Source organism: Centrocercus urophasianus, unplaced genomic scaffold (assembly GCF_019232065.1).
Source record: "Centrocercus urophasianus isolate 14NV4802_14NV808 unplaced genomic scaffold, USGS_Curo_1.0 seq_34, whole genome shotgun sequence".
Taxonomy (NCBI): domain Eukaryota; kingdom Metazoa; phylum Chordata; class Aves; order Galliformes; family Phasianidae; genus Centrocercus; species Centrocercus urophasianus.
Window position 1 is genome coordinate 8,057,255 of NW_024884911.1, and position 22,197 is coordinate 8,079,451.

Below are 22,197 nucleotides of genomic sequence, written 5' to 3' on the forward strand. Positions count from 1 at the left end.
TTCTTAAGAACACCTATTTATTATATTCACAAGGAACCAAAAGACAGGCATCTCACTCCTTTTTTCACAGCAGAATTTAAAGAAGATGTTCAAAATATTTTCACACCATCTCAGTAGGAACAAATGTGATTCAAGGGAAGTTTTATCCCATGCAGCGATGGTTCTGGCATATAAAATGTCATCTTCAGCACAGTACAATACAATCCCCTTCTGAGATGCAAATACAGAAATTCCTATGGAAACATGGAAGTAGAAGAAAAACCAGGACTGAAATCAAAATGCCCCATATTCATCATAAAGTAATATTTAAGAAGTCCTAAAAACGTGGTACAGTATCTGTGAAAAAAATACGTTTACTCTTCCTCTGTAATTGAGTATTGTTCCAAGAGAAGAAGAAAAAAAAAAAGAAAACCAAAAACCACGGAATTGGAAAGCACAATTTAAAATCTTATTCTTGTACTGTGTAAAGGTCCTTTCCATTAAAGAAGGTAGTGAAATTTTATCACTGCTATTGCCATTCATAAATCTTATATCTATTTTAATTCAATCTGGTTCTAGCCTCTGAGATGCTGCACCACAATTTGATTACTACAACCATACTTTTTAACTGCTGTCAGAAGAGACAGTGCCTTATATAAACATCTGCCAGAACACATGCCTGCTTTCTATAGCACCAGCTTTAAATCATGCTATGGTGATGAATCTTTATCTGACACTAATACTTTTTAACTTCATAAGGACAATTAAAATGAATTGTAGCTAAATGCACACATAACAAATCAATTTAATTCTTTGTTACATGGTAGCATAGTTTGCAGGCCTTCAAAACTTACTTTCATTTTGAGTTTAATAGGAAGCGCGGCGATACTGACGAACCTCCCTGACACAGAGTGCCCCCAAAACCAAAGTGCTCCGGGAAGTGGCATCCCAGCGGGGCCACAGGTTCACTGCTGTCAGTTCAGACTGCATCGAGACACAAACAAAACCAGGCCCATTTTCCATACGGGATTTCTCTGCAGGGCAGGAACGTTGCCTAGGTAAGGCCACCTGCAATCAATGGCAGCAGAAGATGGAAGTGAGGTACAGAAGAGGGATAAGCAAATTGAATGCGCCCCAGAGACAGAGGTTAATCAAACCAAATCCACATAAAATTAATCTCCATAAGGCCAGAAAAACATTTTTTAGTGCGAGTGAGATGCCTGGAATTGGGAGATAAAAGCGATGCTCCCAGCAGAGCTGGCAGCAGAACACCAGCACTCCCTGGGGCTGGCAGGGCGCTGGGCCTGCAGGAGGCACAGCTGTGCTCAGGGCTGCTCCAATGCTGTTACACAGCATCTCCCCACCTCCTGTTCAGTGGCTCTTCCATATGAAATAATACAACACTTTCGGAACTCCATTAAATTAAGCAACAGCAGAACTTGATCTATTTTAAGTACTGTATGGAAACCCAAGGCCTGTACGCTGTGGCCTCCATGGCAGCAATTGCTCTCAGCGCAGGGCTTAGCCTACCAGCCCCGCGTCCCACGTCGGCAGGGCAGGTGAAGTGGCATAAGAACCATTCTGGCTTTGACAAATCAAGAACAATCCTGGCATTCCTAACGTAGGGCTGTTCTATTTAAATACAACTCAATTAGTAGCACGACTAATCACGTATTCTGAAAGAAAATCTATATTAGAAAGCGTTAATTTTTCAGTTAAGAACCTCCAACTTCACAGAAGCACGATGGGTGTTGCTCTGTACAGCTGCTGTGCAGGCACAATTACAAAAGTCTGCCTTGCTGGGGCTGCACCACCAAGCTGCGATGCTCGCTGCCAGCGGGGCAGCACTCCCTGCCCTGGCTGGGTGACAGATTTTACACCATGTTGCAGCACCCCGAGGGGAAAATGTGACACAGTCACAGGCTCAAGGCATGGCTGTCAGGTGCCAACCAGCCCCGGAGCGGCTCTGAAAGCAGCTCAGCTGGCGGCAGCCTGCCCCCATGCCCGTCCTGCTGTGCCCACATCTCCCAGTGCCACGCCAGGGCTGGGACCGTGGGCAGCCCTGTGCTGCTGGGCAGCAGGATGAGGCCCAGCTCACCTAAACACGCGGAAAACTCAAGAAATAGTAACGTGGCAGACGCCTCTATTTCACCTATTTCACGGCGTGCAGGTGGTGTGGAAGCCACCAGCACTGGCACAACTAGCAAATGCTTTAAAAAAATTGCAGACGTTTCAGATGAAGAAAATTCTGTGCAGGGGCAGAATATTTAAATAGAAAATAGTTCACACAGATTTTAATCCTGGATTATTTTAAATATTATCCATATTAATTACAGCGCTATTGCCTCTTTCCTAAGTTCTTTATCTACTTTCTTGGAGGGAAACTAATTCTGGAGATCATAGAAAACATTTGTTCGCGATTATCCAGAAACACATGCAAACAAGGCTGAAACAAGAGCAGCATGCAAAAATGTATTTAAGGACTATCATCCCAAAATGCTGCTAAAAGCTATTAACCAGTACGTGTTAATTGCCACAGCATTCATATTAATTTTCACTTCAGGCCCGACATTGCGGAATATTTCCCCTGATACATTTTAAACAAAGTTTAATTTAAGGAACTGCTTCTATCAACACTTATGAAAATTAACAGCCAAGCAATTAGCACTCATGAATTATCCCTTCCCCCATGCTTGCTACGGCATCATTTTTGAAACAGTTGCTGTAAGAAAAATTGTTTGATTTTTAACCCATCACCAAAATTACCCACAAAGAAACCAACTCGCGATGCTGCGCAGAGACACCATTCCTTGCAACAGGATTTTTAGCATCTGTCCAGCCAAAACTTCCGTCCAGTTGTCAAGTAAACCTGCTAAGGCCCTGTAAGGTCAGACAGATAAACTAGAAGAGTTCCTTAGACCTTGATTTTCAGCTAGTATTTGGCCTTGCACATCAACTTCGCCTGGGACTCAAAGATCCCTTCTTTTCTTCCAACTTTCTCCTTCAACTATTTTGCATATCTTTAGCATTTCTTCTTGACTGTCCTTTAGCACTTTGGTGCTTGGCAGCATTCTTCTAGGGATGTAAGAGCAGCCATGTGGTGACAGGCATCTCAAATTGAATTGACAAGACACTTCAGTGATGAGAACTTCTTAAAGGCAGCAGACTTGGAAGAAGAATGGATGTGGAATGGCTTCAAAGATTACTTCAACAGGAATTGTACGCAGAGGCCTTAGCAAGAGTTATTCATTCAGGTTCCTGTGAAGCTGAATAGTTGATTCTTGCCTGATTTCCTTCTATCCCAGTAACTAAATACATCCTGCTAATTCTTTTCTTACCAGTAGGAACAGTCATATGGTTGAATAGCTCTGACATTAATATAGTACCAAATCTGGATTCTTTCAGATTAATATCTCAGAGAGGTCTCATCACCCTACTTTCCAGCAACTCATGCAAGCCACACTCATGATTTGAAAAGATATACCCTGAATTTCTATTAAATGAATACTTTTACAACAGTTAGTGAAAGCCAGCAGACAATACTACCCCCATTTTCTACATTTAGAAATAAGGGACCTCTCTTTTTGGGAGCCATAGGTAAGCTGAATGTTGTGAATCTCACAGCTGTGTCACTCAAACGAGTGATTATGATGCTGTTGGTGCTTCATTTTTGGTGCCTGGCTACTGTTTTCAAGTCTTTCTTGCAGTCAGTCTTACTTTCCCAACCTATCAGTTGTCAGCAAGTTGGAACAATAAGCAATGAAAATACAATTTTTCAAATCTTGCACACTGCAACATACCAGAACTTATGCATAAAATGTATGATGATGTAGTTTGCATGCAGATAAAGAAAACCAATTCGACCACTGATTTCTTAAGCCTTCAAGTAATCTTCTCTACAACGACAACCTAAGTAATAAGTAAAGGTTACTTTTCATACAATGTTCTTTGCAAGAGTTTGTGAGGTTTATTAAGCAAGATTAACCCCACAATATTCACTAACCATGCAAGCAGCTGTGGAGGCTAAGTTTACATTAACTTCATAAAGGAAAAACTCAAAGATTAAGGTAAGAATAGTTACTAAGTGCATCTTCTGGCTAAGAACTGAAGTTTTACAAAGCACACAAAAGCCACAACTCTGTCCTATGGAACTGTATGACAAGACTCACGTGAACTCTTGAGCTGATTAGAATGCTTGAAATGGAGTTGCATTTCACAAGCCATATTCTCTACTTTTTTGGTAATTAATGAACTGATCAGAACAGGAAGAAATTAGAGTGCTCTAAAATTTTATTATTTCATAAAATTGCAGAAGTGGTTATGAAAAGGACTCTAAATCTGGCAGAAAACGCCTGCAAGATGTAAGCATTTTAATAGATTGGCTTCGTTGATGTTATGGTGCACAATATTTCCTAATATTTAACTGATTAGCTTAAAATAATACATCAACTGCAGAGGGGGAAGACCCAGGATAAAATGGTTTTACACCACTTCAGGTCAGTTGGGAGCTGAATTACTGTCAGGTAAAACCATTCTGCACACAATTAAGATGAGTACAGAAGCAAACAAAGCTCACACACAACAGTAAATAGCTTTCCTGGAGGTTTCCAAGTGAATCACAGGTGTTACTCAGTCAGCTGAAAACACATTACAATACTCAAATACCCATCTATTAAAAAAAACAGACCGACCGAAACAAAGGCCCAGCTATAACCTTAAAGATTTCAGAGTCACTGTGATCTCCTGAGTAAATACATAATTAAGTAGGTTTTCTTAAAGACATGTTTAATTAGGCCCCTGGCCCCTCCTTATCCCTCCTGCCTCTCCCCAATTATGTACCATTTCCCCCAGAGATGCGTGGCTCTGCTAATTATGCAAATAAGTCATGTGCTATTCCCTGAAAGAATTGCATCTATCTGAAAAGTACTGCTTATCTACTATCAATGAAAATAAATACAAGACTTGCAGAATTTCATTAAAAATAATGTAAAAATTTGGACGGTTTGATTTTACAGTTCTGAAGATACAACAAAATGGACACACAGAGCCAGACACCAACGAGATTTGTGTTTCTTCTCCACTCAGATGGTAACACATATGGAAGTGCAGAGGATGAATTTCGTAAGCACACTATTGAAAAGCTTGAAAAAAATGAATAGTGCTCTTATAATTAAAACAGCTCGTTTTTAGACCAGCAAAATGTCAATTCCCTTATTTGGGAGACTTCACTAGCTGTTCTGGTTTCTAAATCACAAGGAAGCTGGTTCATGTCACACACTACACATCACGACTGAGTAACACTGATGTATTTCATTAATACCTGAAACTGATTTGTGCAATACAATATCCTTCAAATGGAACAATCTCCTGCTAAACATATCGGACAAACATGAAAATTAAGATGTTAATTACAGTCAACTATAATTCATATCAATATGGTAAAAAGTAGTTGGGATTATCAATGTGGGAAGGAAACACACTTAAGGTCTTCAAGTTTCTGAAAAGAACTGCAGCAGGGAGCCCACCTGAGGCGCGGGTGTTAAAGCAACAGGGCCGGAACGCCACTGAACTATAGCTTGCCCTTAAAGAAGTACTGACTTGATTTTTACTTCCACTATGTTTGACTGTTAGAAGCGAATGTAAATGTTGCCAAACTGAGATTTCACGAAGTAACAACTGCAAATTAACGTCTGAATAAGTGAATACCGGCAAGAACTGCCACAGCCCATCACCTTCAGGTCAGGAACCACTTGGATATAAGAAAAATAAATATTGGGTTCACTTACCTTGCCATCAAATTTCGAGTACTCGTTGAAGGGGTTATTCAGCTGTAGTGGGCACTGCTCAAGTCGCACCGACAGAATCGACTGCTTCCCAGAACAGGGAGACCTTACTCTGAAATTCTTTTTTTCAAATAGCGAGCTCAGCTCCTCTGCTGTAGATGAGAAAGGAGAAGACAGCATTTGTATTAGGAGATGTACAGAGGCTACTGATGGCCACAAAAAGATGGCATTATGTGAGAGAGAGGGAACAATACGAAGTGCGTAAAACAAAAAACGCTCAGATCCAGCACTCTTACAACGCAAAGACACAAAAATACAAGAAGTTTGCACTAACACTTGGCCGAACAGGAGATGCATTCTTCTCACATCATCTCAAGATCCACTTGGGGGAAGATAAAAATAAAGGCTCAGAATTAAGCAGTTCTGGTCTTTCTGCTTGCCTGTTTTTTCCACGTGAAGAACTACTGCTCCATCTACAACAGGGATGCAACAGCACTTCAAACTAAGTTTGTGACACACGACATTAGGCTCTCACGTTGCTGTACCATAGCGTCACTACGCTGTCAGCTGGAGGCTGGGACTACTCTAATTCAAAAGAATCATTTCTTTGGATTTTGCTTCTCAAGGTAAGACTGCATGCAGGCTCCTCTCAAAGGGCCACACAAAGTTCCAGACAAAGAGTCTGGGCAATTTAAAAAGAAAACAATGAAACATTCTAAATCAAAGGTGGTAAAAGTTAATGAGTACTTTGTGGAACCTGTGAGGTCTCATAAAGTCCCTTCTCAGATGAAGGAATTGCACAGTTGAATTACTGGCAATGGTTCAACTCAGCAGTTATAGGCATACTCAAAAAAAATATTTTTTTAAATACGGAGCTCCTTGCATTACAAGGACACCACAAAACCAGGACAGAGCCTGGGGTGTTTTAGCATATTAGTACCAACGGGTCTCATCTGCCAGAAACTGTGACTGAATCTGGACAAGCTTTCTCCACATCTGCTCTAGGAGCAAAGTGCCCCAAACTCAATCAATCACTACCTGAGAATCAGCACCAGTTCTCCTGCACTGACTCTGCTCTGCATTCACACTTTTGGATTCTCTCACATCTGAAAGATTTACGTGCTGCTCCTCCAAAGGAATGACAAAGCTCCTGAGGCAGACTGACTGGGGACACAACCTGCAGAGAGTTGATTCATTTCTTAAGCTGTGAAATTAAAACATGCCAAATTACAGCTACTCAGAAGACAGTTTATATTTAGCAGTCTGAAAATTCAGACAGTGGCAAAGGTGCTAAACACCAATACTAGCAGATACCCAGCAGCCTTGTGAAGAACTTCGATTAATAATAAAAAAAAAAAGATTAAATCCTTCTTAAACGTGCCATATTGAACACCTTTAGATATTCTCTTTCGTAACAAGTTTACCTTATTAGAAAAAACAATCTCAATTACCATTATGCTAGAGTATTATCACTAATTGACAATTCTCAGTCATTTGGAAAGTACTCTGTGCCCAGGAATTCAAAACAACAGTTTTAATGGCTCAAGTGAAAAAGTAAGTATTGTATCTTTCAGTTTTGTCTCTAGGGAAATGTTAAGATGATTTGTATGCTGTTTCCTTTGTGCTGATGTAGAGGAAGAAAATTTCCAGAAGCACTCCACATTTGTTAGTGATGCCCATTTTGCTTTCAGTTCTGGATGGGGTTTCACACAAGTCAAATTTCTCAGGTGACTGAAGAGTTCAAACACGTTCTGTAACACCTATATTCTATGGAACTAAACTCAGCTGACCGGGATACCATTGCCAAAAATCTTTGTAATTTCAAAAAAACATGGCTCATCTAGGAAGAACAACTTGAAAACCTGAAAGAAGATCGATTCTGAAAAACCACCATCACTCATTAAGTGTTTTGTAAAATAACTTTTTGCAGACTACAACTGAGAGACTTGCAATTATTCCCTTCCATCTAGGAGAAAACATTTTTTTAAATGCAAGGAGAAATTTCAGAGGAAAAGACCTCATTTTCCACACTGGATAGCTTGAATTGTGAAATTTTTAATTCTTAACTGAAAGTAAGCTTTGCTGTTACTCGGCGTCACGGTGCTTTTTTCAGCTCTATGCAATTTCCATCTACGTGGCATGGAGCAGAAACGATACTTTCGCTTTGCTGAAAAAGCACTGATGCAATAAAGGTGATGTGAATTGGTGGCACAACCAAAAAGACCCCAGCTGTGTTACACTTTACTTCCAGCCAGCTTCTCCTGGGGCACCTCTGTATCTGCTGATCTCCTAACCAGCTCCAAACACAGACACTTTCTTCTCTAAGTCTTGCAATCACTACAACCTTCTCTCTACCTCATTCCTTTGACAAGGCAAGCAGCCCATTTCACAACAGTGGACAAACAGACAACTAAGAAATACTCTTATTTCTTGTTACCGTAGAGAAAAATACTTCTCTCTCACACCCTTTTATTCTGGTTAGTATACTTTTATTTCTGTACGTAGTAATTAAAAAAACAAAAAAACCCCGAATATTAATCTTTCATCTAATGCCTCAAATTATGACTATAAATCCACCTCCAGAGCAATGCAAACGCTTGCAAGATTTTCCTCTTACACAGTGCAGCTCTGTGATGGGTTATCTATGGAGATGATGTTATCAGACTAAAGCAGTAGGAACCAGCAACCTTCCAGCCTCCTTTAGCCAGCAGGGTGTCAGCCATAAGCTTGACTTCATCTAGAGCTCAGATAAACACAGGCAGAAAAGAACAGCCAAATTCCTCCTACGTGGAGCAACTACACCTATGGTTACTGCTTTCATGCATATTTATCAATAATGTGAAATGCAAGGAACGGAACAGATACAGGACATAAAGGAAGATGCAGCTGACATATTTCAGGGCTCCTCTTTTTTCTGGTCTCTTAGTACTGCGTTGCTCTTCATGCAATTAAGTGAAGAAACTCCAAGAATCGCAGTGACAAAGCCCAGTGCCCGGAGTTTTTACATAACGTATCTTTTATTTAAATATGATCTGCAGCCAGGAGGGGCTGAGCAGTACCAATGCAAAACCCAGCAGAGTTCTACAGCGTAGGACACCTCCCTGTCGCTGGCTGAGGGGTCACCATCATCTGCAAGGGAGCTCAGAAGAACGGACCACTGGTGCTGTGTGATGTGGTTTAGTGCTTGTGGTGGCGATGAGGAGACGGTTGGACTGGATGGCCTTATAGGTCGTTTCCAGCCTTGTGATTCTATGATTCTAACATCACAGTGGAGCCCATTCAAATGAGGAAACTCAAACAGAATGAAGAGCAGGAAACTGGAATCCGACTGCAATGCAGATTAATGCAGTGTAAAGCAATATCAAACAGCATAAGCTAGGGATTAAAAGGAAAAAGAACTTTGTCATCACTGATCAAATGCTAAAAACACATTGAGCAAAGAGCTGGAAGTTATGGTAGATTAAACTTTAAACATACTGCTCTGCTTACAGAAGTAGAAAGGCAAAAACATTTTAGAATGCATTAATAGAGGTATCAAACATAGCTGAACACTGCACTAAGGATTAGTGCAACTGCGTTGCTCATGTGAGCAGCTTCGTTCACTCCTCTAAAAGAGGAATTACACAACTGGAGAAGGTTCTGCAAATAACAGCCAGGAAGATACACAGATTTAGGCAAAAAAATAAGGAGATTACACGGGGACCTCATTAAGATATACACAAATTTTGAACAAAGTAGGCATGACAAACCACACAGTGGTTTGAATGTGTGTCAAATACAACAGGAATAGATATAGCCAGAGCTATTTTTCATTCCTAGCATTACAGTTCAAACCTTGTAGAATGTCCAAGACAGAAATACTTCACTTTATATTAATAACAAAGCAGCAAACGTTCTTGGGGAAATTAATGACACTGGTTTTTCCTAAGAAAAGGCGAAATAATCTAGGGCAACATTTATTGTTCTTTTGTTTAAGTAGATTACATACATACATACAACTTCTCCTTACCCAGAAAAATGATCACAAATTCTTAGATGTCCGTTTCTAAGAAATTCTTAGATTTCTGCACACCAAATGTCTCTGGAAACAGCTGGAAAGCCATAACTTACATGGAGATAATTATGCTGCAGTTTGAATGCAGGCACTTGCCAATCATCTACCCAAACAGCACAGACAGTACGTCCCATTACTGCGTGTCACAATAATACTGAGAACCTTACTCCTCCCTTTTCTTGCTTACTGAGACAACAAAAGATAATGACATTACAACAGAAATCCCCAACTGCATGAATAACTTACATTGCACAAAGATACTGAACAGCCACTTCACATACTTCAGAAAAACCACGTAGGTTTTAAACACCTGATCTCTGTTTTGCACTTGTTAGCAACGTGCAGTGCCCTGTTACAGGTGAAAACAAATGGGAGGTCTGCATTCCCCCCACCAACACACCAAGGGCTGTGCAGAGCTGTGGAATGGAAGGCAAATACGATCGTCAGCATTTCCCTCCACGCTTCAAAAGCTGAAGTGAAAATTATGAACTGAAATGCTATAACCATCAAAAGCAGAAACAAAAACAGGAGGAAGATAGAAGGTCTTTTCTTTTTACCTGAGTAAGAAGTGTTTCTGTCTTTCCACTGCACATTTTTGCATTTTATTTGATTTTGTCTCTCTTTCCGCAGACGTTCTAGTCTCTGAGCTTGAAAAGAAATATTATAACTATAAGTTTGTCAATGAAAGTTTACTATAAACAAAGACATAATTAACTATCTTTATATGAATAAAGATGTTTTATATTGCATATGTAGGAGAAAAAGTCATAAAATTTTAAAGGTGGCACCCCTGAAAAGCAAATACCAACAAAAACATGAAAATGTTCTTGATTTATAATTGAAATTAGAGGATATAAAACATTAATAGAGATCATAAAGATAGTATTAACATGGAAGAGAATAATAAAATGTGAAAACTTCTGTGATTAATATGACATTTCATTATATAAATCATTAATAACGGTCTTAAAGGAATTTTAATGCACAAATGAACTGAAGTGAATATTACATTACAGGAATAAAATTACTGTTATGAATTACTCTACCCGTTTCAAAAATTAAAGATAAATGAACTCAGACTAGACTATTAAAGTTTTAAATATAAAATCCTTTATCTAAAAATCATGAAAATTATAAAATGTCAAAGCTATATAAATTAGCATAGCTTTTTCTTCAGTATGCTGGAACAGTTTATAGGTAGTAAAATAAATGATTTGTATCTTCACAACATTAGTCAAACCTTACAATGAATATAATATTTCTTTAGGTATATTTTGACTCCGTCTCCAAAACAGGGCCTGAAGAAAAGCCTCCAAAGCAGAGCCTGGGCGGAACGGCGGCGGCCCCGCAGGGCAGGGCTGGGGGTCAGCGCCGAGTGCGAGCGCGAGCGCCCTGCTGGGAGCCGCGCGGCTGCAGCCGCCACCCAGAGCAGCTCCACGGAGCAACAGCGGCACGGAGCAGGACAGGAGGCGGCTGGTGTTGATCACGGAAGGAAACACGAGCAATTCTGATGTACTGAGCTCATTCGTTAACTAAAGCGTGTTTTTGGAAGGGATTCTGAAATACTAAACTACCCCGACAATTTTTAGATACAGTTTGAGATCCCTGAGCCATTTTGCCAATTAAAAAAGAGGCTAATAAGTATTTCCCATGCCTTCGACTATTGGTATTATTGCTATTTTTAACATTTAGAACCATGGACACCAAAGTGAATTTTTCCCCGTAACAACTCTCAACCTGGCCACTGATGAAAAAATATTTAAATACTTCCAATACTGTGAAGCTGCAGCAAGCATTTTAAGGTACAGACACAAAGAGAGACTTCACTGCCTATTTCCCACAGGCAAGAGGCCAATGCATAAATGCTTCTGTGCAGCTGTGTGAGGAGTGAGGAAGGTGATATTCCCAGTCATCAGTTCAAATACTGCATAAAACACTGTTGCAGCGTGGATATTTTATTCTGAAAGTAACCCCTTTATTTCCCCCTCTAACCATTATCCAGACTGAGGTTCAAAATCACCACCCGAAACCCTTTCAGCCTAAGTGAACCATCATAAAATATCCATAAGATTTGCATGCAAAAAGATAATAAATAAGGAAAACACCTAGAACAGAAATAAGAGCAATGTGTGTTTTCAAGGTGTGCGGTAGCCACAGTGAGCAGTTCATCAGAGGCAGATTCTGACTCACAGGCAGGCGCCCCCTGCCCAAGGATGGCGTGGCTCCATGGGGCAGTGACAGCCCGCCCCACTGTGCCCCACAGGAGGATGCAGGAGGTCAGTGTACGAAGTCAGGGTCAGAACAGGCCTACCACCACGCAGCCTCTACCATCCAGCTCTTCCAGCTACGATTGCTATAAAACAATCCTGCAACATTGATTTCCATTCAACTCTAAATTGGATGAATTATCAGTACCTACATTAAAAGTTCCAGTTATTAAAGGTTTATTCTCACAAGCAACTTAGTTTGAAAGCTTTCTGTGTGAGAAAAGCCACTGACCAAATGTTGCCTCATCAACTATTAGCAGCTGCAGGAGCCTTAGTTCTCCCACACTGACAGGGAAATTTGCTTTTCCCTTGGCATAACACCATGCACAGGTCGACTCCACAATGCTTGTTTTCTTGGGTATGGCACTGCTAAGCTGCACTGGGACAGAGCCTGGAGCCAGAGACCCCTATGACCCAGCCAGCGCCTGCAGAAAAGGAGGAAAATCTCATAGGCAGAGGATACCTCTATTCTTCCCAAACACAACGTGCAGTGCCCTCACACATCTCTTCCACTGCGCATCGCCTTCAAATCAAAGGGTAACTTCAACACTGGGACACACATAACACTCATCTCCAAATCTCCATACTCACCTATCTGACGAAAAAAGGCAGAAAACTGGCTTCCCACTGAACTTCCTAACAATTATATTAGCATATGCCACCAACTGAAAACTTGCACAGTTTTCAACCATAACTTAAATACCGATTATTTCCTCAATCCACTTGAGAAAAAAAAACAAAAAAGGAGTAATACTGTAAATCTTGAGACTTTGCTTCTCCTTCCTCATAAACTGTACCTTTACCTGAGCTAAACAAGTCCTCAAGCACAGCCTCAGGCAGTCCGGCACAACAAACTTTACACCGTGCCTCTGAGTCAGGCACACCACCAGCTTATTTCCAAGTATAACTCAATTAAAAGAGACCTGAACTCTGTCTTTCCACAACTTTTGACAACCGGTTTGTAGAAGGTATTGCCAGATATTTACTGCCATTTCACCTTCCAGGCTGAGCACAGATGTTTTTTCTGAGCTCTAGGTGGTGTTATACCTTCAGAAATAATTTGGAAAAAATAGGATAGGCTATAACAGAAAAACAGACCAATACTGACCACCCCACATCAGCTTTTTCATACATATTTGAAATTGTAGTTTTTGTTTGTAGCATTCCCTGGGTGTAAGTAGTCTGAATACTCCTACCAATGAATGGAACAGTTTTCTTCTACTCCAGATAAACAGAGCCTGTTTTGAAAAGGTAAACATCCTTAAACTTCCTAATTTGCTAACTTGAAGCCTAGCTCAAGGTTTTTCTTAGATATAAGACTTTAGAAGATAAAAAAAATATAGACAGATCATTCACTTCACTGCCTCACAAACTCCACTATTCTCTTTTGTAACACAGATCTGATGCATCGCTAGGTAGATTTTTCTCAGAAAAGAACCATCCTGTTCAAAAGTTAACACCCCTCCAGACAGTAACCATAGAAATACCAAAGACTGTTCACGTACTTTGGATTTAGACCTGATGTCTTTACAATTTGTTTTAATATGTAAAGCTGACTACCTCAACTCTCCTCTGTACATGATTAAGTAAAACAGCAACTAAGACTCAGCTGACAGCACACCAAAGTATCTGAATCACAATACGTATTTTACAAAGAGGGGCTCTATATCACAGAAGGGAAAAACTGGCAGATAGCTAACAAGTCATGCTATGATTTGTCAATCCTGTCCATCCACGTAATACTAATAGAAACTAAATTTAAAAGGTTAACACTGTTTCAGCTGCAAAGATCACTTACCTGTGTTGGATCGTCTTCTAATTCCAAAGTCCCAGCTTGAGGTAATGTCAACTGATTGGGAATACACATAGCCCTGAGTCTCACCATTGCTTCCCTGTGATTCTGAAGCACTATCTCCACACGTTGATGAGGGATTAAACTTCTCCAGGTCAACATCGTGATCTATCAGGACCATTTCACACATCCCTGTGTCATCACTGGTCACGTGTGACTGCCGAATGTGAGCAAGTATAATTGTTGGGTTGTCCAGGAAAGCCATTCTGCCCACGAGACCACCACTTCTCTATACTATCTTCTCTCCATCTTGTTTCATGGACACAGTACCTAGAAATACAACATACACAGCATTTAGAACACAAACAAGAAGCAACCAAATACTGACTGAGAAGGTTCATATTTTGGATGCACAAAATCTGATTCAGTTTTGTACAGCAAATTATTTCAGTTCTGTTCCAGTTCCCGAAGTTACGCGGTTTGCTGAGATCCACTTAAAGAACGGTGGTTTCATGGTGGGTCACATCAGCCCGAGTTCCGTTCTTCGTTTTCTGACTATTTCCATTACAGAAAGTAGGCCTGCAGTCCCTGAAGGATTCCTTGCTGTCCTCAAAGCAGGAGGCCCCGAGGCAAACACCTCCCACCTCGCTGTGCTGCACGCGCCAAAGGCCTCCTGGCCGCATGACCAGGGCGGTGCGACCACAAGGCTGCAGACACAGCTGAGCACAGCATGCAGACATTCTAGAAGTGCACTGAGAATGTAGTTTAAATATAATTCCTAGCACAATGCTTATCAGAAAAGAGCCATGCTTACCTGTGAGCAGTAAGAACTTGCCTAAATAAGCAACTGCCTCAGGCTTCTAAAGGGTCCACAAACTCCCAATCACGAATTACTGCTGCCCCATCAATGTGTCATATAAATGCTGGCACGTTAATTGTGTATTTATAAGATTGTTAATGGTTAGTTAATGTACCTCCCACACTATTATTGTACTTGAAATGATTTAATGTCTGCTAAGGGAGTTAACAACATGTAACAGCAGATGCGAGATTTTTACCTTTATACTCTGTACCCCGACTTCATGCTATTAGCAGACAGTGTGCTCAATTACCCAAGCTTCTTTACCATTTTAAACATGCAGTCACTTCTCTAATAAACAGACACACTGAAAAATTACCAGAAACTCCGTTTCAAAGTCCAAACTTTAATACAAAAGCATTTCCCTTCTTCCTCTTCAGAATTTTCAAAAGGATACATAAAAATTTATTTTCAATAATAATTAAGTATTCATAGAAATTCCAGTGAATGTAAACAGTTATTAAAAAAACAAAAAAAGAACAGCGCCCAAAATTCAACTTAGATATTTATGCTGTACTTCAGCATTTGTTACCTACACAGCTCTAACTGGTTCCTCCTTTGGAGAGAAGCAAAGTAAACTAGATGGCACAGCTCTGGTCAGAGAAATGCAAACCAAAGACTTCAAAGAAGCAAAGTTCAATTTTGCAAGCTTTTACATGAATACCTTTAAACCTCCATGTAATCAATTTCATCAACATTAGATACCAGATCAATTTTTGGAGCACATGCCTCTCTGCATTCCTCTCACCCACAGCTGTTACCTCACAGGCAAGAGCTGAACCGAACAGAAGTTGGGACTTTCCAAGCACCACAACTATACTTTCTTCAAACACCAACAAAAAGCCAATGCTATTTTTAACACGGTATCTAAATATTACACTGCTATTAAATAAAATACTTTGCAGGCAGCTGTCAAGCTTACTCTGTGCAAACACTAAAAATGAAAGGAGCAACGTGAAACCTACGCAGCCCTAACAGCACTTCTGTACGACATGCAGTTTGGTGGGATGATGAGATACAACCAACCGCAAGCACCTCCTGTGATTCATCCCGCAGACGGACGAACCCTCATTCTGTTCTGGATCTTTATGAAGTGTCTGTTGCACACTGCACACGTTATCCAACCTGCCTGCAGGGCTCTGCTGCTCAGCACACGCAGCACAGACGGCCGCTGTGCAGCCAGGCCTCGGGCAGAGCTGCGCTGCTGGGTGCCCTCGGAGGAGGCGTGGAGCAGCCAGGCAGCTGGATTGCAGACTACTACTTTTACCACTTCTACCACGTGTTCCTCTTCTAGTAACCCACTGCTGTATTTACAACATCTATAGACTTTCACAGCAAGCAAAGCACAGCTGTTATGCAGATCAACCTCATTCATAATTCAGTAAATAAGTAAAGCACGACATTTAAACAGCTACCCTGCTACCACGAGGGGACATGAGGTCCCACACAGAAGCCCTGTAGTCACCTCCAGGTGCACGAACCTGAATTTGGGGAGGAAATTTCATTGCTACAATGTATCTATCACCTCTTGGGAGCCCTCCTGCTTGTCGGGGACGCTGCATTTTCTGGAGCAAGTCAGATTTGCTCAGTTCCATCTTCCCCCACCCCAAACATCTCCCCACACAGCACATGCACATGTCTGACCATGAGCATGAAATAACTGCTAAATGCAGGTTTCTTGACTTAGGGGAAAGCATCATCACCATCGGTTTCCAACATGCAGAGCCAGGTCAGGGGGAGCCCCTCTCCCCTCCGGCCCCCCTCAGCTGGTTCCCTGCTGCTGCACTGCTGCCCTCGCCGAGCTGCAGGCCGCTCACACACTGCTACGCAGAACAGGCCGTGCGCAGTGACTGCAGCTACGACCCACGGCCTTTTCCTGCACTGAGGAGCACCAGCCAACACCCGGCTCCTGCCTGAGCACGAAGAGCACCAGCTCCATGCTGGACTTTGACTCGACGTTCCTGTCATCGCGCACACGTTGGCTCACACAAGGCAGTCTTAGCAGGCACGTGTGCCTGATGAATCACAAGCACACAAACTGGTTCCCAACTGGGATCAGAAAAGAAAATATACATAGTTATAGCTCAGCCAGCTACAATCTACTCACTGCCAACTTCCCCACGGCTGTTGCTCCTAAAGCTGCAGGCTAAGGGCACCTCTCTGTGACACACTGCCACTGACCAAAGCACAGGAAATGCTTTCCTCGCAGAAAAGTTCTATGTTACACCTTTCATAATACCAAATATCACATGTGAGCAAATTTACTTCCTATACCTCTAAATCTACAATAAGTGATAAAAACTGGAGAAAGCTGTAAGCAGCAGAAACTCTTCTGCTTCAGAAAACAGCTAGAGCTTTGAAATGTTACCAACTCAACAGTAACTCTTTCAGACCAACTGGCTGAAAGCAGCTGGAAGTTCCACACAACATTCTCCTAGCAGTTCCTGCAAGGATTTGTGTATTAATAAACTGAAAAAGTAAAGAGTAAGAGTGAGAAGAAAAAGGATATTTCCTATTTGTAATTCTACAGACCCAGCTCATATGGAAAAGACGTTTAAGCTGACTGTCTCCCTGGGGAAGTAACAGCGGGTTAAACCCTGCTCACTGCAAACAAAACCATTCCAAACAAAAATGCAGCTTGTGGAGGGAACAGGGTGGGTCTGTAGGCACCTTCCGAGAGGAATCTCACAGTTACACCTCAGCACTCCTGGGCCACATCCACTGAGCTGCACGACTCTCTGGCTGCGGGTCTTTAAAGAGATCTTAAAAACTAATGAAAAAAATGAGCAGATTAGAATAACATTGATTTTCCTTACATGCACCAAGCTGGAACAGGACAGTGCGAATATACTTCAAAATTTATGATTCAGTTTATATGAAATAATTTCACAGTTAACTTCTGTCTGCGATTGCTACATAAATGGTCCTGGCTATCTACATTTGCAGCAGTACAAATAATCAAAACCCTTGAATGCCAGACTCCTGTATGTGGAGGATAAAGGAAAGTGAAATGTAATACATGAAAATTCAAGCCTATTTTTCAATAAAAGCTCAAGAGCATTTAAGAATGCATGCTTGCTTGGAGAAGCTGTCATTCGTGCTTTGCATCCTATCTTTAAAAAGGAACTAATCATTTAAGTCATTTAAAGAGGTGCTCTTTCACAAGTGAAATGGGAATTTGAAAGTTATGAGAAAACAATACATTACACACAAATTCTGACAAAATTCACTGTTAGTTTTTTAACCTGAAAAATCAATCTGACACTGGATATTTGTTTCTATATGCATGAACTGCTCAGAACTTGCCTACATTTTTGCTGTCAAACCGGTCAGGATGCAAGTTATGCTGAATCCAATGTTTCAGTTACAGAGCTTTAGGGAAGGAGAGAGAGAACGGTGGAGTCCATATGGGAAGAATCTATTCTTACCTGTTTGCTTCCTTATCTTGTCAAATCTTCATTTAATTGCAAACAAGTGGATTCTCAGCTAACCTGAGCTATCTCACATCAAGATTTTACGCAAAGAAGTATAAAATAATGCAAAGACTATAAATTAGGGCAGACAAATCTGTAACTAGAATCATGCTTGCAAAGAGCATTCTATCAATATAGTGAAATGCTAATCTCCTAATTAACAACCTAATTAGGTAATTATGGCTTTGCAGAGGGATGCCTAAATGAAATATGACAACATGGTCACCTCTTTATATGGCACCTGTGGGCCTTTTCAGCTGTCACTGCAAAGAGTGCAATATCAATTTGAACAGATGACAAAGTGTTGTCATTTTTCATTCCGATATTGCGCTGAATGGTTTGGACAGAAACAGTTTAGAAAAGCTGCATCTTGCCTGTTTTTTTGCCTAATCTAAATATGTGCAAACACTTTGCTTAATTTTTAATGTCTATGATTAGGCTTATTTCTTCATACTGGCTAGCAAGCATTACCTGAACATGCGTTACATGTGCAGCACCACACTGTGAGGGCCCAACACATTGGAACCACTACTGCCCAATTTCAGAGCCTGTGCTGAGGAGAATTTACCAACCAGGAAAAAAAAAAAAAAAAGTGTAACAACAAGAACAAACAGCTGTTTGAATTCACACTTATGACTATTTATTTTAAAATAACAAATCCAGAATACCTTTTAAACAACACATTGCAATTCCCATTTTATTTTCATTCCTGATGAATACTCCAGAAATGAGGATGAGCAGCCCCTGTGCCAGTGATGCTGACCACATCTGCTTGCAAAGAGAACTGACAAGAAATACTTTCAGCAGCGTGCAACACTTTTACATGGAACCACGATTTCTCTCTCGCTTGCCCAAATGATGACTTGTTAATCTTTAACATTCCTAGGATGGGCAAATATAACATCTACTTACAGGCACTTGGCTAAAAGCATAGGCTCAGACTGCCCAAGTGTTAGATTACAGTTTCCATTCTGGCTGCCTTCACTGTAGTACTCAATAGCCTAAAGATCTCATAACTGTTCCAAACACTTTAACAAACTTCAATTTTTAACAACAAAGACTAAAATAGAAAGCTTCAACACTTTCCCATTTTTTGGCCTGTATAATACAGAGAGACAGAAGGAGGCTTTTTAAGGCCACCTTCTACTTCTTTATGTGAATGGATGCAGCACTTACTGGGCTTTCCTGAGCATGGAAAGCACTCAGTAACAGAACTACTTGTGAGCTGCCTGTGCTTCACTCACACAGCTGCTTTGTGAAGCCTGTTTGGAGGCATCAGAGCTGAACTGGACTCAGAGGTGTCAAAGCACATGGAGGTCTGCAGCCCTACAGATAATGCTCCAGGCCCAGGACAAAGAGCTGATCTGCACCGTACCTACAGCAGCCTGCAGGATCCACTGAGAGCCTCAGCATCAAACACGCCTGCTGCTCCCTGATGTCGGCCTGTAGTTGAGCTCGTGCAGCTGAAACCTGGCAGCAAGCCATTGCACAAAACCCACCTGCCTCTACCGGAGCCCACTCAGCAGCCTACTCTCAAAGCTTTTATGCTGCTACGTAACTGTATCACTGCATTTCTAACTGAAGGCAGTATTTCCCCTCCATGTGTCTGCTACAGTGTCAGATCCAGTTTCAGTTTTCCAGACACAGCTTTGCAACTAAACAGGGAGTTTGAGTCCTAGAAAAATGTGACCTCGACTACCAAAATGCTAACACCCCCAGGACATCAAGCCTTTGTGACAAATGTAACTGAACAAATTCTTATGGGTTCAGCCATAGGTGAATCTTCACTTTCTCTGGCTTTCAACTTTTCTTTTGTCAAACTTATGGTCCTTCTCCCTCAAGAGCCACCAAAACACATTTAAGGAATTTTGTTTCACTTCTGTAATAATTGATTTAAAAGGAAACGAGAGAGATTAGTCCCGTGTTGCTTTCTACAAGAAAATGAACTTACAGAGAGCAGGTAGGTATCACAGTTTAATGAAGCTTCTCAACACATTCACAATTAATATTAAAATGCACATGGGGGTCTTCGTGAGTGGTACTGTTCAACAGAAAACCCTCATTTGGTCCCTTCTGACAGAGAACTGATGCTAGCAAAACATAAGACATTAAAGTCACTGCAAGGTGCATCTCAAGCACGTGCAGCGTTAAAACAGTGAATTAAAAGCACTAAAAGACAACTGGTTGCAGCACTGATGCTGCTGAAATATCACACTGTGTTCCAGGACCAGCACTGTCTCTGCATCCCAACCTGAGGCATCAGCACATTGCTTCCCGCCATCCTGGAGAGGACCATAGCGCAGCCCGAGCCCTACACATCCCAGGTGTCTCTATCCCTGCCCTGGGGAGGTGCTGAGCTCCAGTCCTGCCCTACAGCAAGCAACCTGCTCCCCATGCTCTTGTCCCCTTGGCTAAAGGGCTTCTCACAGGTGCATACACTGATCGACTTCTCAAAGTCTCCAGCAGTTTAGAAACATCAGTGATACAGAAAGAGTAATGCACCCCTCGCCCTAACAAACTGCTTGAACTTCTCTGTTGCCCCAAAGGTAAAGTTACGCTAGAAGTCAGGAGTCGAGCATGCTACGCGTCGTAGCTGGGTGAAACAGACACCGAGTGAACAGGCAGGTTCTCCTTCACCGCTTGAATTCTTTCTGTAAAAATCTATACACAAACAGCGATATCATTTTTCCAAATCTAACCCAAATAAAGAGCCTACGAACAGGTTTACTCTGAATGTAAGAAAACCAAAACAGCGTAAGTGGGAGAATTTCATTCCGGCCGTGCACGCACTCCGAGCCCGCAGCCCACGCCGGCGTCCGCCCCTCCGGGCGGGCAGTGCCGAGCTCCCGCAGCGCCGCGCCCCACCAGCAGGGGAGGAAAGGGTCAGGCGCGAGCCTCGCCCCACAGCCACGAAAACGGAGCCACGGAACGCAAGCCGCTCCCGCCCGCACAGACCTGGCCCGCTCCGCTCCGCACGGCAGGCCGTGCGAGGAGCGGCAGCGGGCGGCTCCTCATGGAACGAGTGACGGTCCGCGGCTCGAAAGGATGCAGCGCGGGTGGCACCAGGCACGGCCCGCGCGGTCCGCCCGAGGGTCCCGTTCCCCTCCACACTTACGGGCTGCGGCGCGACGCGGTGCCGGGCCGGGCACCGCCTCCCCCCGCCGGCGGGCCGGGCAGCGCTTCCGGGGCCGGGGAACACCGCGACAGCGAAAGAGCTGGGCCGCGCCGCGACCCGGAAGTGCCGCCCCGGAAGTGGCGCCGCGGCGGCCGCTCCACCACGCGCATGCGCACAGCAGTGGCGGGCTCCGTTCCCTCGGCGGCGTCGCGGGCTGCCCGGCGCGGGGCGCCTTTTTCGTGAGGCGCAGTGAGGCGGCGCGGAGCGCTGTGTTAAAAGCAGGGCCAGGGCGCGCCGCCGGCTGGAGGGAGCGGGCCTCGTGCAGCACCGAATGCGTGATCGTTTAGAGATTTGGCAGTGACGCGTTCACAAGTGTTACGATTAAACGCGCAGTTAGCGACTCTTCGAACAGAAACACAAAAAATCCCCTGAAACGGCCTTGTTAATTTTTAATGAAGAAAACTAGTGACAATTTGCAGCTGCGCTGACTGCAGACGGAGATGCGGTGCAGATGTGACAGATGACACCGATTCTGTTTCCCAGTTCTCTCGTTTTTTTAGCTGAGGAGCACTGGCACGCGTGTTGCTGTCATGATGTGAAGCCAGCCATCCTCTCAGCGTGGCTCAGGTACACCTGGGGGACATTGGCCTCCGAACAGCTGCACGCCCTCAACAAAAGCACGTTTGTCTGTCTGCAAAGCTTCGCACTTGGTGGATGGATGCAAGCCGACTTGCAAAATATTCAAAATAATGAGAATAAAACAGCTCTTGGGAGTAGCAGTTTTAATAAAGCTGGATGGCACTAGGAGCACAATTGTTCGTAGCAGGAAACGCCATGGTAATGAAGATGGAAGATGACTGGGATTTGAACATCTG

General features: G+C 42.5%; 1 protein-coding gene across 2 annotated transcripts in view; it reads right to left on the reverse strand.

The window, feature by feature from the left end:
• Positions 1-21,373, reverse strand: part of MAPKAP1 (MAPK associated protein 1) — an 82,392-nt gene extending 61,019 nt beyond the window's left edge. For both annotated transcript variants that reach the window (XM_042830557.1, XM_042830556.1), the window contains exons 1-4: positions 21,323-21,373; positions 13,882-14,205; positions 10,374-10,463; positions 5,766-5,914 (exon numbers count right to left, since the gene is read on the reverse strand). In XM_042830557.1, coding sequence (XP_042686491.1) covers positions 5,766-5,914; positions 10,374-10,463; positions 13,882-14,140 — 498 coding nt within the window. In that variant the 5' untranslated portion in view covers positions 14,141-14,205; positions 21,323-21,373. The remainder of the gene's footprint in view (positions 1-5,765; positions 5,915-10,373; positions 10,464-13,881; positions 14,206-21,322) is intronic.
• Between the last annotated feature and the right edge of the window lie 824 nt (positions 21,374-22,197).